General features: G+C 43.6%; 1 protein-coding gene across 1 annotated transcript in view; it reads right to left on the bottom strand.

Annotated features, from left to right (window-relative positions):
- MYL3 (myosin light chain 3) overlaps positions 1-12,337 on the bottom strand; it is a 71,231-nt gene extending 58,894 nt beyond the window's left edge. Inside the window, exon 1 of the mRNA XM_033931839.1 lies at positions 12,090-12,337. Within this exon, the coding sequence (XP_033787730.1) occupies positions 12,090-12,224 (135 nt within the window). The 5' untranslated portion in view covers positions 12,225-12,337. The remainder of the gene's footprint in view (positions 1-12,089) is intronic.
- Between the last annotated feature and the right edge of the window lie 2,997 nt (positions 12,338-15,334).

The following is a 15,334-nucleotide window of genomic DNA, read 5'->3' as shown; positions in this document are numbered from 1 at the left end:
GAGAGAGAGGTAGAGGTAGAGAGAGAGAGAGAGAGAGGTAGAGAGAGAGGTAGAGAGAGAGAGGTAGGTGAGAGAGAGAGAGAGTTAGAGAGAGAGTTAGAGAGAGAGAGGTAGAGAGAGAGAGAGAGGTAGAGGTAGAGAGAGAGAGAGAGAGAGAGAGAGAGAGGTAGAGAGAGAGAGAGGTAGAGAGAGAGTTAGAGAGAGAGTTAGAGAGAGAGAGAGAGGTAGAGAGAGAGAGGTAGAGAGAGAGAGAGAGTTAGAGAGAGAGAGGTAGAGAGAGAGAGGTAGAGGTAGAGAGAGAGAGTTAGAGAGAGAGAGGTAGGTGAGAGAGAGGGATTCCAAGTGAAATGCTCAGCACAGAGAGAGGTAGGTGAGAGAGGTAGAGAGAGAGAGAGAGAGAGTTAGAGAGAGAGAGGTATAGGTAGAGAGAGAGAGAGGGGTAGAGAGAGAGGTAGGTGAGAGAGAGAGTTAGAGAGAGAGTTAGAGAGAGAGAGTTAGAGAGAGAGAGAGGTAGAGAGAGAGAGAGGTAGAGGTAGAGAGAGAGAGAGAGAGAGGTAGAGAGAGAGAGTGGTAGAGAGAGAGAGGTAGAGACAGAGAGAGGTAGAGAGAGAGTTAGAGAGGGAGAGGTAGAGAGAGTTAGAGCGAGAGAGTTAGAGTGAGAGAGGTAGAGAGTTAAAGAGAGAGAGGTAGAGAGAGAGAGGTAGAGAAAGAGAGAGAGGTAGAGAGAGAGGTAGAGGTAGAGAGAGAGAGAAAGGTAGAGAGAGAGGTAGAGAGAGAGAGAAAGGTAGAGAGAGAGGTAGAGAGAGAGAGAGAGAGGTAGAGAGAGAGAGGTAGAGGTAGAGAGAGAGAGAGAGAGTTAGAGAGAGAGTTAGAGAGAGAGAGGTAGAGAGAGAGAGGTAGAGGTAGAGAGAGAGAGAGGTAGAGAGAGAGAGGTAGAGAGAGAGAGAGAGGTAGAGAGAGAGAGAGAGGTAGAGGTAGAGAGAGAGAGGTAGAGAGAGAGAGAGAGGTAGAGGTAGAGAGAGAGAGGTAGAGAGAGAGAGAGAGGTAGAGGTAGAGAGAGAGGTAGAGAGAGAGAGAGAGGTAGAGGTAGAGAGAGAGGTAGAGAGAGAGGTAGAGAGAGAGAGATCATGTTTTATTGCGAACTCCATTGGCTGCCTGTGGAGGCCCGAGTACTGTTTAAGCTGGGCTGTTTCTGCTATAAAGTTCTATACGGCTTAGCTCCTATCTATCTGGTTGATAGTTTCTCCATAGCTACATATAAACATAGTAGAAAAACTCATGCCTTGTCTGATTTAACTTCTGTAAAGTGTTGTAAAAGTAAGAAATACCTTAATCACTCTTTAGCATTTCAGGCAGCCTCTCACGGAAAAGAATTTTGTCCATTGCTGCTCACCGCTGATTCTTATAGACATTTCAGAAAACAGCTGAAAACCTATCTTTTCACTAAATCTTTTCACTAAATATTTGACTACTTAATTCATTCTATTTCATGGATCATGTTTATCATTAATAATCTTTTGTAAACCATGTAGAACTTATTGGTAAGCGGTTAATAAGTACAATGTAATATAAATTAGATTGTAAGCTCTTCTGAGCAGGGACTCTCTATTGTATGTTAAAATGTACAGCGCTGAGTACGCCTTTCAGCGCTATAGAAATAATAAATAGTAGTAGTAGTAGTAGAGTCAAATAGCGGTATTTTGGACTGCTTGTGATCTTTTAAGGAGAACGATAGGCGACCCTGTCTCGATAATGTTGCAATAGTCGAGAAATTCAGTTACGGAAGGTTAAATGATTTGGCCGAAATCACAGACAAAACTAAAGATCTCAATCCAAATAAACACCTACGCCCCCTCTTTTACTAAGGTGCGCAAACTGATTAGCGTGCGCTAATGCGTCCATAGATTAACATGCACGCGTTAGCGTTTAGCGTGCTTAATCGGGTTAGCGCACCTTAGTAAAAGAGGGCCCTAGTATCTAAAAAAGTCATCAACTAGTTTGTATTCACAGAAAAATATCCTTCTCGGGTGCCCTGCAGTAACCTGGAACCTTTAAAGCCGCTGAGAAAAAATGGGCCCTTCTTTAAAGTTCTTTCATTTTCAAAAATAATGATTCCCAGAGCTCGGAGCACCAAGCCTTTATTTTATTTTTTTTTTCCCCAGTAATGAGTAGAAATCCCAAGCAGCTGTATCAAGATTGAAAATTACTTTAGAGAACACAAATGTCTATTGGCAGCACTTAGAAATGTGAAACACTTACAGATTGGCTATCACCCAATAGTATTTTCGCCACATGATATCTGAGTCTCAAACCGCATATTATAGGCTAACTCTACAAAACCACCAAGCAGATGTTTACTCAGATGTTCCTATATTAAGCTGAAAAGGGCGGCAAAAATTGGGAACACTCAGGTGTTCGGAGGAGAGATTGAATCCTACTTTAGTCAACTGCTGAAGAAGAGAAACCAGGAGCTAATTCGAGTGGAGACATTGCTGACACATAAGACTTGAACATACGAGGGCGAATCAAAAATTATAAGGCAATTGTTAAATTGAAACAATATGTGCTCATACATTGCCTGTTGGATAGTTCGTCCATGCACAGTGCAGGGCTTGGCATTTAGTTGTGTGGCAGCCATGAGGTCAGAAACATGGACGCTCCATTGGAAGATTGTACCATCAAAGAACAATGTGCAGTAGTGTGCTTTCTTTGGACAGAGAGCGAAACTTGTGGAAATTCACCAATGGATATTGACTCAGTATGGACATAGTACCGTGAATCAATGAAAGGTTTATGAGAGGGTAAAAATATTTAAAGCGGGAAGAACAGGTGTAACCGATGAAGGTCGTTTTGGTCGCCCATCAACCTAGCGCACACAAGAGCACCTTGGCAGGGCGGATGCCTTGATTGGAGAAGACCGACGGCTAACAATGTCTCAATTGGCTGCAAATTTGGATATCAGCTATGGATCTGCATTTGCCATAATGCACGATGACTTTGAATACAGGAAAGTCTGTGCACGATGGGTTCCCAAACAGCTGACTGATCTTTACAAGCATCAGCGTGTGGAGGTTGCCACCCAGTTCTTTGAGACGGTATGAAAAAGATCGGAGTATTCTGGATAGAAATGTCACCGGTGACAAGACATGGGTGCATCGCTTTGACCAGCAGAGCAAAAGACAAAGCATGATCAAGTTTCTTAGGATTTTATATACCGCCTATCAAGCTTATCTAAGCAGTTTTTACAATCAGGTACTCAAGGATTTTCCTTATCTATCCCGGTGGGCTCACAATCTATCTAATGTACCTGGGGCTATGGAGGAGTGAATGACTTGCCCAGAGTCACAAGGAGCAGCGCGGGGTTTGAACCCACAACCCCAGGGGGCTGAGGCTGTAGCTCCAACCACTGCGCCACACACTCCTCCATGATGAAGTAAAGGAAGCAGTGCCCACCTGGCTTTGGGAGCAGCGGAAAAACTTCTCTGCAGGAATGCAGAAGCTGGTTGAATGATACAACAAACTTGCATGGGGAATATGTGAAAAATTGATATGTTCAATTGCTCACAGTTACTTCTATTAAAGACGTTAAATGTATTTTGCCTTTACTGTTTGATTAACCTCTTACTTCTAACATGCAGTGTAGGGTTGTTGTTTTTTTCTGAAAAAATGTAGGAAATGGCGATTGAATATCTTAGAGCAGGAGTTCTCAAACCAGTCCTTCAGACACACCAAACCAGTCTGGTTTTCAACATAGTCACAATGCATATCCCTGAGAATGATTTGCATAGAGTAGAAGCAATGGTTGGGAATTTATCCCATGCATATTCAATGTGGGGAGTGTTTGGTGAAGTGGTTAGAGCTACAGCCTCAGCACCATATGGTGGTGGGTTCAAATCCCATGCTACTCCTGGGCAAGTCACGTAGGGCTAGATTCACTAAGCTCACCGATCGTGTCCCAACCAGTTTGCGAGCCTTCTCCGACCTCGACCCGATTCACTACCTTCTGCCCAATCCGATCCGTACATGCAAATGAGGGGGAAATGGCATGCATAAGTAGGAAGGCAGCGATTCACTAAACAGAAGATGGAACACCGACTGGGCTGGCCGATCGAAAAAGAAGCAACTGCTGAGGTCCTGTTGCTCAACGTCCTTGCCGACTGTCCTGCTCTTTGCCACCCTCAAATCCCAGCCCTGAATTCCCAGTATCAAAAATAAAACCATAAAAATAAAGCATTTCCCTTGTGCAAAAAGCCCCCTACTTTCTGCTGCCCTGTCTCTCTGTGAGGCCGTGGTTTTAACCCGCGGGTTTAAAGCATGTTCTGTTCCGTAGTATGGCTGCAAAGTGTGTTCTGTTCCATTTTGCCTGTGCAGTTTCCTTTCGGGACCTGTCTGTACCTATGCCACCCCTCCCCCTTTGTTTTGACTTCGCCTGTGCAGCGAGCAAGCGCATGCGCGGACCACAGCGACAGGCAAAGTGGATGGTCTGCACATGCGTCTGGATCGCTCTGCAGCAATCCATGGGGGTCGGTGTGGGGCGTGCATGAGGACTGGCAAGACTCGACCACGGATCGCCCAATAACAGTGAATTTAGTGAATCTAGGCCTTAATCCCCCATTGCCCCAGGTACATCAGATAGAGTGTGAGCCCACCAGGACAGATAGGGGAAAATGCTTGAGTACCTGAATGTAAACTTAGGCTAAAAGTGGTCTATAAATACTTAGTTTTACAATCTACAAGCATAATTTTACTGTATTTTATCTTTTATTGTAAACCGGCTAGATACCTGTTGATGGTCGGTATATTAAAAATAAAAAAAATTGAAACTTGAAAATAAACAGATAAAAAGTTGACTCTAGGTGAAGAACCCCTGGTTTAGAGAAAACTTTGAAAAGAGAATGAAATTGACAGTTTTCATATATTAATAAATTATAATACAAGGTCACTTACACCCGTAGTCAGGAGAGAATCCTTTTCATTATTTTTTTAAATTTACACCTGTAAGTTTATTGGCCTAGTAATATATGCGCAATGCTCTGCTTTTCCAAGCAATTAACTAATTGACTTCAATCCAGCTGAAGCTAGATTATATCCTAGAAACAAGTTATGATCAATTTATTCACGTAATTAAGCAACCATGGGCCTCCTCCAACCTGGCAGAAGCAGAAATAGCCTGAGTAGGAGAATTATATTTTGTGAAAGGGAACATTGTACTGTTTAAAAAAATATATATACCTTAGTACGCTTTTTCCATTTTAGCGCATGTGGAACCTGATCTTTTTGACAATTTGCTACCTCTTTTAAGTTTTTCCAAACATGCTCTGACATTATACTTTGAAACTAACCAAAAATTTTCAATCAAATCTTGGTCCCCCCCCCCCTCCTGTGATTTATTCCTATCGTCACTGGTCAAAGCATAATTTAAGACCTTGGCCGGAAAGAGATGGCTATATGCTTAGGTACATTACTGTGGCTGCACAGAAAGCTTATTTCATTTTGAGACGTCAAAGAGGCATGTCAATTGGGGTAGAGGAGGGGGAGCTCAAAAAACATAAAGGGAGATATATACTGGGCAGAGGGTACATAGATTAAAGCGCGCGGGACAATCTTTCGCGGACAAAGGTGCTCAGACAAATGCACACAGGACATCAGTGCGGCGGATTAAAAGTTAAGTTTAAAGTGCTCCGAGGGGGGTGTTGGGGGGAAACCCCCCAGTTTACTTAGAAGTGTTGCGTTGCCATTGGGGGTTTGGGGAGGACCCCCCCCCCCATTACGGAGGAAAGTGTAATTATTCCCTGCTTTAGGGAAAAATTACAGTTTTCTCTTTAAGTGTGTGTGTGGGGGGGGGTCCCCCCACCCTCAATGGCAGCGCCAACACTTCTAAGTAAACTGAGGGGGGTTTCCCCCCCCCTCAGAGCGCTTTAAACTTAACTTTTAATCCGGCACCCTGACGTCCTGTGCGCATTTGTCTGAGCTCCTTTGTCCGTGCGCAATTGTCCGGCGCGCTTTAGTCCCATCACCGGGCAGAGAGGGGAAACATGTCCTCTTATTAATCAAAAATCTCACCCTTCCCTTAATCCCTTCCCTTAATCCTCCAGTGCCCAGCGCTTTGAATGTCAGTTGTGAAATGCCAAAGCGTCAAAAAGGCGGTTTACAGGTCCCCATTTCCTTTCCATAATCGTAATCTACCAGTCCTCTTGGCCCCATTGAATCGTTCTAGTTTTGCCGCCCACCAACGAGCCGTCTCCAGAGTGGTCCTTGGTCCACTCTCACCTAGAATCTTTGGGGCCCTTTTAGGCGCTAACATGCCTAGTGCAAGCAACACATGAAGTATCATGGTATATACAGTAGTTTTGGAATGTGTACGTGCTAACCTCATACTAAAAAATGTTCCTGTTTTTTTTTTTTTTTTTCCAGGGAGTTTCCAAGTTTATTTAGTTTGATATACCGACCATCAAACAAATATGTGGACGGTTTACAATTGTTAAAATTGGAGTTTTAAAAAGAAATAATAATAATAAAAAAGTAAAATAGGGCAACAAGACAGGATAAAGACAAAGATACGGACAAAGTTGATACAATAGGTACTTGGGAAGGGGAAGATTCAAAATTACATGGAAGTCAAAAATAAAATTAAAAGGGAGGTAAAAAAGGGAAGGAAATAGGGGAAGGGAGGTGGGCCGCTTCTTAAAAGCAGTTCTCTTTAACCGTTGAAGATGGACGGAAAAAGGATCTTATCCTGAATTTTGGTTTGCGTCTTGAAATAAAAAAGTTTTTAGTTTGGTTTTGAATTGGTCAAGTGAGTTTTCCGATCGAAGGTACGATGGCATTGCATTCCAGAGGGAGGGGGCTGAGGCGGAGAAAACAGTGTTTCGAGTGTAGAAGAGCTCATTATGGGCTCCTTTTACTAAGGTGCGCTAGCGTTTTTGGCGCACGCACGAAATTACCGCCCGCGACACCGCGCGGTACGCTTCTAGAACAACGCCAGCTCAATGCTGGCGTTAAGGTCTAGCGCCGTGGGGCAATTTAGTGCGCGCTATTCCGCGCGTTAAGGCCCTAACGCACCTTAGTAAAAGGAGCCCTAAGTGACGGAACAGTCAGCAGATTCTGATCAGCGCATCTTGGGGCCCGAAGAGAAGTGTATGGAATGAGACGCTTGTCAAGGAATGATGGGGAGTGTACGCGTTGAATCTTAAATACGAGTAGGAGAATTTCAGAGGTAGAAAATGTGCGAACCAGTAAGCAATCTTCAATACTGCGCATTCACTGGTTAGCTCATGGATAACACAGGAGCCTTTGGGGCTCATTTTCAGAAAAGAAAAGCGTCCAAATATTTGCATAAAGGGGCAGATAGACGCTTTTCTTGTCAAAACCCTTCCAATTTGCTATTTTCAAAACTTGTATACTAGATGGCTATCTGTTCTTTTGCCCCCTCCTTTACAAAGCCACACTAGTGTTTTTAGCGCTAGCTGTGGCGGTAACAGCTCAGATGCTCATAGGAATTCTATGAGCGTCGGAGCTGTTACCGTGGCGGCCGGAGCTATGAACGCTAGTGCGGCTTTGTCAAGGAGGGGGCTGATCAGTGGGGGGGGAGGGTGTTAGAGGCGTGGTTTGGGCAGGACTAGGGTGAGTTTATCCCACTGCTCTGCTGGGATGTCTGTGTAGCCAGTCTACTTCAAATGCCGGCCCCTCTTACATCCCAAGGGCTTGTTCTGTGCATTTTTCATTTGGACTTTTTTTTTTTTTTTTTTAAACAAGGTTGAAAAGATAGATGCACTAAGGACAAGCACATCTAGAAATGGCCATTTTTGAAAAAAAAAAAAACAATTTTGAAAATGGCCATTTTCTCTACCCAGTTTTTGGGCGCACTTCTGAAAACATCGAAACTGGGATTTAGACGTAATATCGCACATGCCCCCTCCACATCGCCTACATAATAGGAGTCAGAAAGTTTTCCTGCAGTAATGGTCGTGTGATAATGGCAACTGTAGCGCAAGGCCATTAATTTAAAAAAAAAAAAAAAAATACATAAGGCATTTTTACGGCTGCTGTAAAAATGATTTTAGTGCTAAGGCCTATTATTAGCGTACCTCAGTAAAAGGACTCTTTTATTATTTTATCTTTGTTATAATAAAATTATTCAGAACTACTAATTGTAGAATCTGTTCTTGTAAACCTCCAATGGTCTCATTACAGAATAATGTTAATTTACAGAGGCCACATTAATTTGCTTCATTAATGATGATAACTTCTTCATATAATTGCAGTTATTGTTTACCAAGTTGAGACCTGTGCATCAGGGATGACTTGGTATATAAACCAAAGGAATTCTATGACCGTCAGGAGCAGCGCACAGCATTCAGCGTGGCTCCCTGCGCTAAAAACTGCTATCGCGGTTTAGTAACAGTGAGGGTTAGATTAGATTAGACAGTATTCAGCTTAACATATTAGTTGTTGAATTTCTTTTCTTTTCCTTATATGGCTGGTTTGTTCCTCTAATAAATCACATTCCTCAAGTGACCTGAAATTTCATGGAAGAATGATCAGAAATGACTATGTTCTGGTTTAATGGAATGGGGAAACTTTGAGAAAATTAGCTCTCAGTAAACTGGACTAAAATGTTAGATTTCAGAAGGCTGGTATCATTGGTGCATGATTATTCCCCTCCGCCCCCCCCCCCCCCCCAAAGCTTCTGCTTCTTAGACATCTCAACTGCTAGGGAACTTAGAGATTTGTAATGTTACTGTGCTGGGATGTCCTCAAAGCTGTTGCCCCAGTAGGACCTCCGACGTGTCAACTTCACAGCTGTGGTCTGCATTCAGACCTTCCTTCAGTGAACTGACAATGTCTTCCATGTATTGTAATTCTGTCCTAGCTCTATTGCAGTTCAGTTCACGTCGTACATGGTGTCCGGCCATCTGGAACTCGTTCTGCATGTGTGTAATAAGCTGCCACATGCTTTGCAGTTGACAGCAAAACACCCGATTTAGCAATGGCAAACTCCAGCCTCTCGAGTGCTACAAATGGATCTGGTTTTCAGCTATGCAAATGAACCTGGAGTTTAGATCATGCTGGAAATCTTGAAAACAAGACTCCTGTGTTGGCAGTCGAGGATGAGCGCCCACCAACCCTCCTCTCACTTGATCCAGAGCTGGCGTGCTAAGGCAGATGAGAACATAAGATGGATAGATCAATTTGTCTCAGAGAATAGTTAAGCTCTGGAATGCGTTGCATTGTGGTAAAAGCGGTTAATGTAGCTAGTTTAAAAAAAAAAAAAAAAAGTGTGGACAAGTTCCTGGAAGAAAAGTCCATAGTCTGCTGTTGAGACAGACATGTGGGAAGCCACTGCTTGCCCTAGATCGATGGCATGGAATGCTGCTACTATTTGGGGGTTTTCCAGGTACTTGTGACTCGGATCGGCCTCTGCGAACACGGGATACTGGGTCAGATGGACCATTGGTCTGATCCAGTATGGCCGTTCTAACTGCAGTCCACCAGGAATTCTATCACACATCTGGGGTTAATAATAATACATGGGTATTTTTCATATTGTATAGTACCGCTGAGTTCCAAACTGTATTTAAGTAAATGTGATTAAAAATTAAAATAGAATGCACTTTGTAACTCATTGGAAAGAAAATCAAATGAATATTTTGGGGTAATTAAACCCCCAAGGGCAACCTCCCCCCCCCCCCCCAAGATATAATAACAATATATACTTATTCCTTTCCATGCTCTCTCCTTCAAATAAATTGGCAATAAAATATCATTGTTTTGGGCATTAAAAAAAGACATTTAATATACGTCAATGAAATAGAAGACAGTGGAGCACAGGATCACTGACACCAGGGGAACTGTATTCATTCCTTTAAAACACAGATCATTACTTGGACTGTTCCAGTCATTTAAGAACATAAGAATTACCACTGCTGGGTCAGACCAGGGGTCCATCGTGCCCAGCAGTCCGCTCACGCAGCGGCTCCCCAGGTCTGTGACCTTTAAGTGGTCCTTAACCTAAATTCTTTATTCCCTATTCATTTAGTACCTGGATAGTTACCCTCTATCTGTACCCTTCAATCCCCTTCTCCTTCAGGAAGTCATCCAATCCCTTTTTGAAGCCCAATATTGTACTCTGCCCTATCACCTCCACTGGGAGCGCATTCCAGGTGTCCACCACCCTCTGAGTCAAGAAGAACTTCCTAGCATTCATTTTGAATCTGTCTCCTTTCAATATTTCTGAATGCCCTCTTGTTTTTGTTGGCCCAGTTAGTCTGAAGAATCTGTCCTTCTCTATGCCTTTCATGATTTTATAAGTCTCTATCATGTCCCCTCTAAGTCTCCGCTTTTCCAGGGTAAAGAGCCCCAGCCTCTCCAACCTTTCAGCGTATGAAAGGTTTTCCATGCCTAAACGTGTATTATCTCAGCTACACTGATGTTAGTGGACATGGTCTATAGCTCACACTTGTCTTTAGACTTATGGGGTCCTTTTATTAAGATGCGTTAACTGTTTTAGTGCACCCTAAATATTAGAGCGTGCTAAATACTTAGATGCCCGTAGGAATATAATGGATGTCTTAGTATTTAGCATGCACTAAATCGACGCATTTAGCATGCACAGAAACGACTATACATTCCTGCGGGAGCATCCCTCCAAATGGAAACAGCTCATAAACGCTCCCACAGCCACTTCATCCCCCGACTTTGGTACCAATTGCCTGCCCAGATAAGATCCCAAGTCTCGCTGATGACCTTCCGGAAAAGGCTGAAGACCCTTCTCTTCAACTGTACAGTCCTAACGGACAGCCCCCTCTCCTTGCTCCCCTTCCTTAATCTCCCGGTCCCTCTCTCTCAACCCTCCCTCCCTTCCCACGCTCCCCTTGTTCCCCCCTCTTCTCACCTGTCTCTCTACAAATGCCTGTAAATTTTTGTCCTGTATTTTACTGTGAATGTCAATTGTAACCCGTTCTGAGGTCCCGGGAGAACGGGATAGAAATCCAAGTAAATAAATAAATCGGTTAGCGCACCTAATAAAAGGACCCCTAAGTGAAGATGAGAACCCATCTAAAGGTGTTTTAGCTGCTAAATTGCATTGTCTTTAGCCATGTATTTTATTTATTTAAAACCTTTTTTTCTGCTTTAAACCTAAGCATCTGTTTTAAAGGTTCACAAATTTTAACAAAATGTTACAAACGCGATGGACTGTTCGCCACAACTAAATGACCCACATAGACGTTCGTTAAATCTCAAATCAGCTATCTGCCTTGCCTTGGTGTCATCTATACACAGTATGCTGCGCAAATTGGAAACACTGGGAATCCAAGACCAGTTCCAAGCCACCACTAAAAAGCTAGCCCCTGATTTCTATATATAGCACTTTGAGTTGCACACGCAAATTTGGGCATACTCTGAGTGTGCAGCAACAAGCCAATTAGCACTGATATATTGGCTTCTTAACATGCAATTATTAGCGTTAATTGGACTTAAATTTATGTGCGCAAATTTAGAAGCAGGATCCAAGCCTCAAGTCTATGTATGGCACCAAAAAAGGGGGCATGGAAATGAGAGGGTCGTGGGCAGATCACGGTCATTCCTCAAATTTTTGCATGTAGTTATAGAATAAGGGGCATCTGTGCCTAATTTAGGTGTGAGGATTTGCACCCCTTTTCAGCGGGTGCCAATGGACTCGCCTAAAGTTAGGTTCGGTTCCTGGGCTTAAGTGCTATTCTATAAACCGTGCCTAACTTTAAGCACAGTTTATAGAATACCACTCGGCATTTTTTTTTTCCCGGTGCTGATTTTTTTTGGCGCCAGATATACAATCTAGCCCTAAATGACTGCTCTCTGTTTTGCACCATTGCATCACTACGGTGTTCTTTTCCCCTGTTTTTCACCTTTGGAAAGGCGACGCTCCTTGCTACTTTGCTGACAAACATCAAGTGGAGTCTCCAATTCAAAGGACCCGACATCGGCTCACAAGGGACGTGAATACTACCTGAAGAACTGGCTCACTTCTGCCCCCGTTCCACCATCCGCACATGATAACTATACGTGCACCTCAATAGCCTCCAATTTGGCATTAAATAGATACATACTGTGATCTTAGATGGGTCAAAGGCGACCTCCTTGGGGGGCTCAGGTTCTGGAGGGGGCTTTGGTGCTGCCTTAGGTTCCTCTTTCTTGGGATCAGGCTTCTTGGCTCCCAAGGGCTCAGGCTTCTTGGGTGGCATGTCACTTCCTAGGCTTCTCTCAGGTACAGAGGAAGAGGATAGGTGAGAGAAAGACAGAGAGACGGGGGACCTGGCAGGGAGAAAGTGAAACACACTTTTTTTTTTTCTCACCCAGCTCGTCTTTATGTCTGTTTGGTCCCATACTGTCACACATTGTCTTGTTCACCCAACCTATCACATGCCGGAGCTCACAATAGAGAAACAGCTATAAAAGGATGAAGTATTCTGCTCTGCTGTTTTAGAGCAGGTGGACATAGCAGAGTTATGAATTGTCACTGAAATAGAAAGGCGGGAGAGGTTTTGTCTGCAGGGCTGGATCCGTGCCAAATGTTTCTCTTTCTTCCCTTTGTGTGTCTTGGGTGGATCTCTGCCCGTTGTTCTAGCTGAATTCATCTTGCTGCTCAATATTCTCTTACCGAAATATCCGTTCACTCTCGATGGCCTCGTAGGAACTAGGGCCCGGATTCAGCGCCGGTATCGGCAGCCACCTAAAAACGCCCGCAGATCGCGCGTCAATCATGCATCAGTGCCATTTATAGAACTGCAGAGTACAATTCATGGCTATCTTTAATAAATAACTTATTAGATATTTTTAAATATTCTAAAGTATAAATTTTAGCACTTATCTTTATATCAACCTGGCTCGGGAGCTGTGACCCGACATGTTTTGCACTCCCGTGCTTTATCGAGGGTCTCCCTAAAAAATATAATAGAAAAGAAAATGTTCTAAGTACTTTACCAAACATCCCCCCTCCCTAACTATTATTTCATTTACTATCCATTTTATATTTTAATAAAATCCTTACCGAGGATATTCCTGTCATCCGACTCTATATGTTATATACAAGAGAAAGATGGCGGCGGCGTTATACCTCGGTGTTTAAATACCGGAAACATCTTCTTGAAAAAAAGTTACCACCCCCCGTATCTGTTTATAAAGATAAGTGCTAAAATTTATACTTTAGAATATTTAAAAATATCTAATAAGTTATTTATTAAAGATTGCCATGAATTGATTGATGAAGCTGGTGATGAGTACCACATGATTCTTCCCGCTATTTGAAAGTGCTGTAGAGGTGGAGTGGTGGGGCTGAAGCTTCTACATACACTTACAGGAGAGTTTAAAAAGACTGTTACACATCCAGGACTTCCATTCTGTTTGTTGATTTATAGAACTGCAGCAGTTTTGGGTTTTTTTTTGTTTTTTAAATAAATCTTTATTCATTTTCAAGACTAATACAAAGGGCCATGAAGTGTACAAACATTAATAATCAACATAAGCACTTAAAATCCATAAATAACCTTACGGAAGAAAAAGGTGTCAGGTCAAAAGCGCGCCGGGACAAAGGCGCGAGCAGACAACTGAGCGCAGCGCGGAGGTGCGCGCCGAAGAAAAAGACTGTTTTTAGGGGCTACGACGGGGGGTGTGGGGGGGAACCCCCCCCCACTTTACTTAATACAGATCACGCCGCGTTGTGGGGGCGTTGTGGGCGGTTTGGGGGGTTGTAACCCCCCATGTTTTACTGAAAACTTAACTTTTTCCCTGTTTTTAGGGAAAAAGTTACGTTTTCACTAAAATGTGGGGGGATACAACCCCCCAAACCCCCCACAATGCCGCCGCGATATGTATTAAGTAAAGTGGGGGGGGCTCCCCAACAAAACCCCCCATCGCAGCCCCTAAAAACAGTCTTTTTCTTCGGCGCGCGCCTCCATCTTGCGCTCAGTTGTCGGCGCGCGCCTTTGTCTTCCGCGTTACTGTCTATGAACCAAGAAAAATATCCCTCCCCTTTCTTCCAACAATTCAATCAAGCTATAATTTGATGATATAATAAGTAATGTTAAAGTATAAAATGATTGTATTTGTATTATACTTATTGTGAGTTTAAAAATGAATAAAGATTTATAAAAAAAAAGAAATAAACCAAAAAGAAATCCCCCCCACCCACCCTGTCCTGGATATATGTAAACAGGTGCCTTTAAATGTTGCCCAGCATTTTACAAGCCTACATTTAAGGCATCCGTCTTGCACCTACAGAGGTGCCTAAGGTCGCCTACGGCCATGTCTGGCATAAACCAAGCCCATGCTGGCCTCAGGCGTCATTAGGCATGCCTAGGCAATTCTGTAGGTGTATATATGGAGCTTTCAACGTAGGCACCATTTGCCACACTGATTAAAAAAAAAGTGCATCATGATTGGTTAGTTAGATGGCGGGTAGGATGCTTACCGCTGCCTAACCTTGGGACGCCATTACTAGAATCTGGGCCTACGTGACTGAACTTTGTGCTGCAGTCAACTTGCTACAGATCTTTCATCCAAACCCATTTTCTATTTTGGAAGCTCAGAAACATAGATGCAGCCACTGTAGAGATGGTAGCCACTGCTTGTCCTGGATCGGTAGCATGGATATTGCTACTCCTTGGGTTTTGGCCATGTACTAGAGACCTGGATTGGCCACTGTCAGAACAGGCTACTGGGCTTGATGAACCATTGGTTTGACCCAGTAAGGCTATTCTTATGTTCTTATGTCTGATACCCAGCTTGTGTGGTGGTGGGAGGGAGTGGGCCGTCTTGCTGTAGGGTTCGGGGGGTTCCATGCTGCGGCCGCTCAGCTGATTGCAGCAGGGAGATTTCCTTGCTGTGATCAGTTTAATGGCAGCGTCTATTTGAAATGTAGGCCAGCATTTTGCTGGCCTACATTTCAGGCACCTATCGCGGCCCTAGGGAGATGCCTTGGACCGCTTAAGCTTGCCTAAGGCCACTTCCAGGTGAAACCACACCCATGGCCAGCCTTGGGTGAACTTAAACATCCATAGGCACCTCCCAGCACCTGCGACAGTATAGGCGGCTTGCTTCGGGTTGTTTTGTTTTTTTTAATAGAAAATGTGCCCCTGATTGGTTGGTTAGACAGCTGTAGGCCGCTTACTGCCGCCTTCAATTGGGATGCCATTTATAGAATTTGGCCCCAAGAGTTCTTGCAGTATAGCTGCAAACCAAATAAGATCTAGGATTTTTGTATTTTACATGCGATTGTGGAGTGCTACTGAGTTTGTTCTTTAAGTGATATTGGGCAATTTTGAGTATACACTCTTACACAGGAGAGACAATTTCC

The sequence above is a fragment of the Geotrypetes seraphini genome, chromosome 2, assembly GCF_902459505.1.
Source record: "Geotrypetes seraphini chromosome 2, aGeoSer1.1, whole genome shotgun sequence".
NCBI classification, from domain to species: Eukaryota; Metazoa; Chordata; class Amphibia; order Gymnophiona; family Dermophiidae; genus Geotrypetes; species Geotrypetes seraphini.
This window is presented reverse-complemented; position numbering and strand designations above follow the sequence as displayed.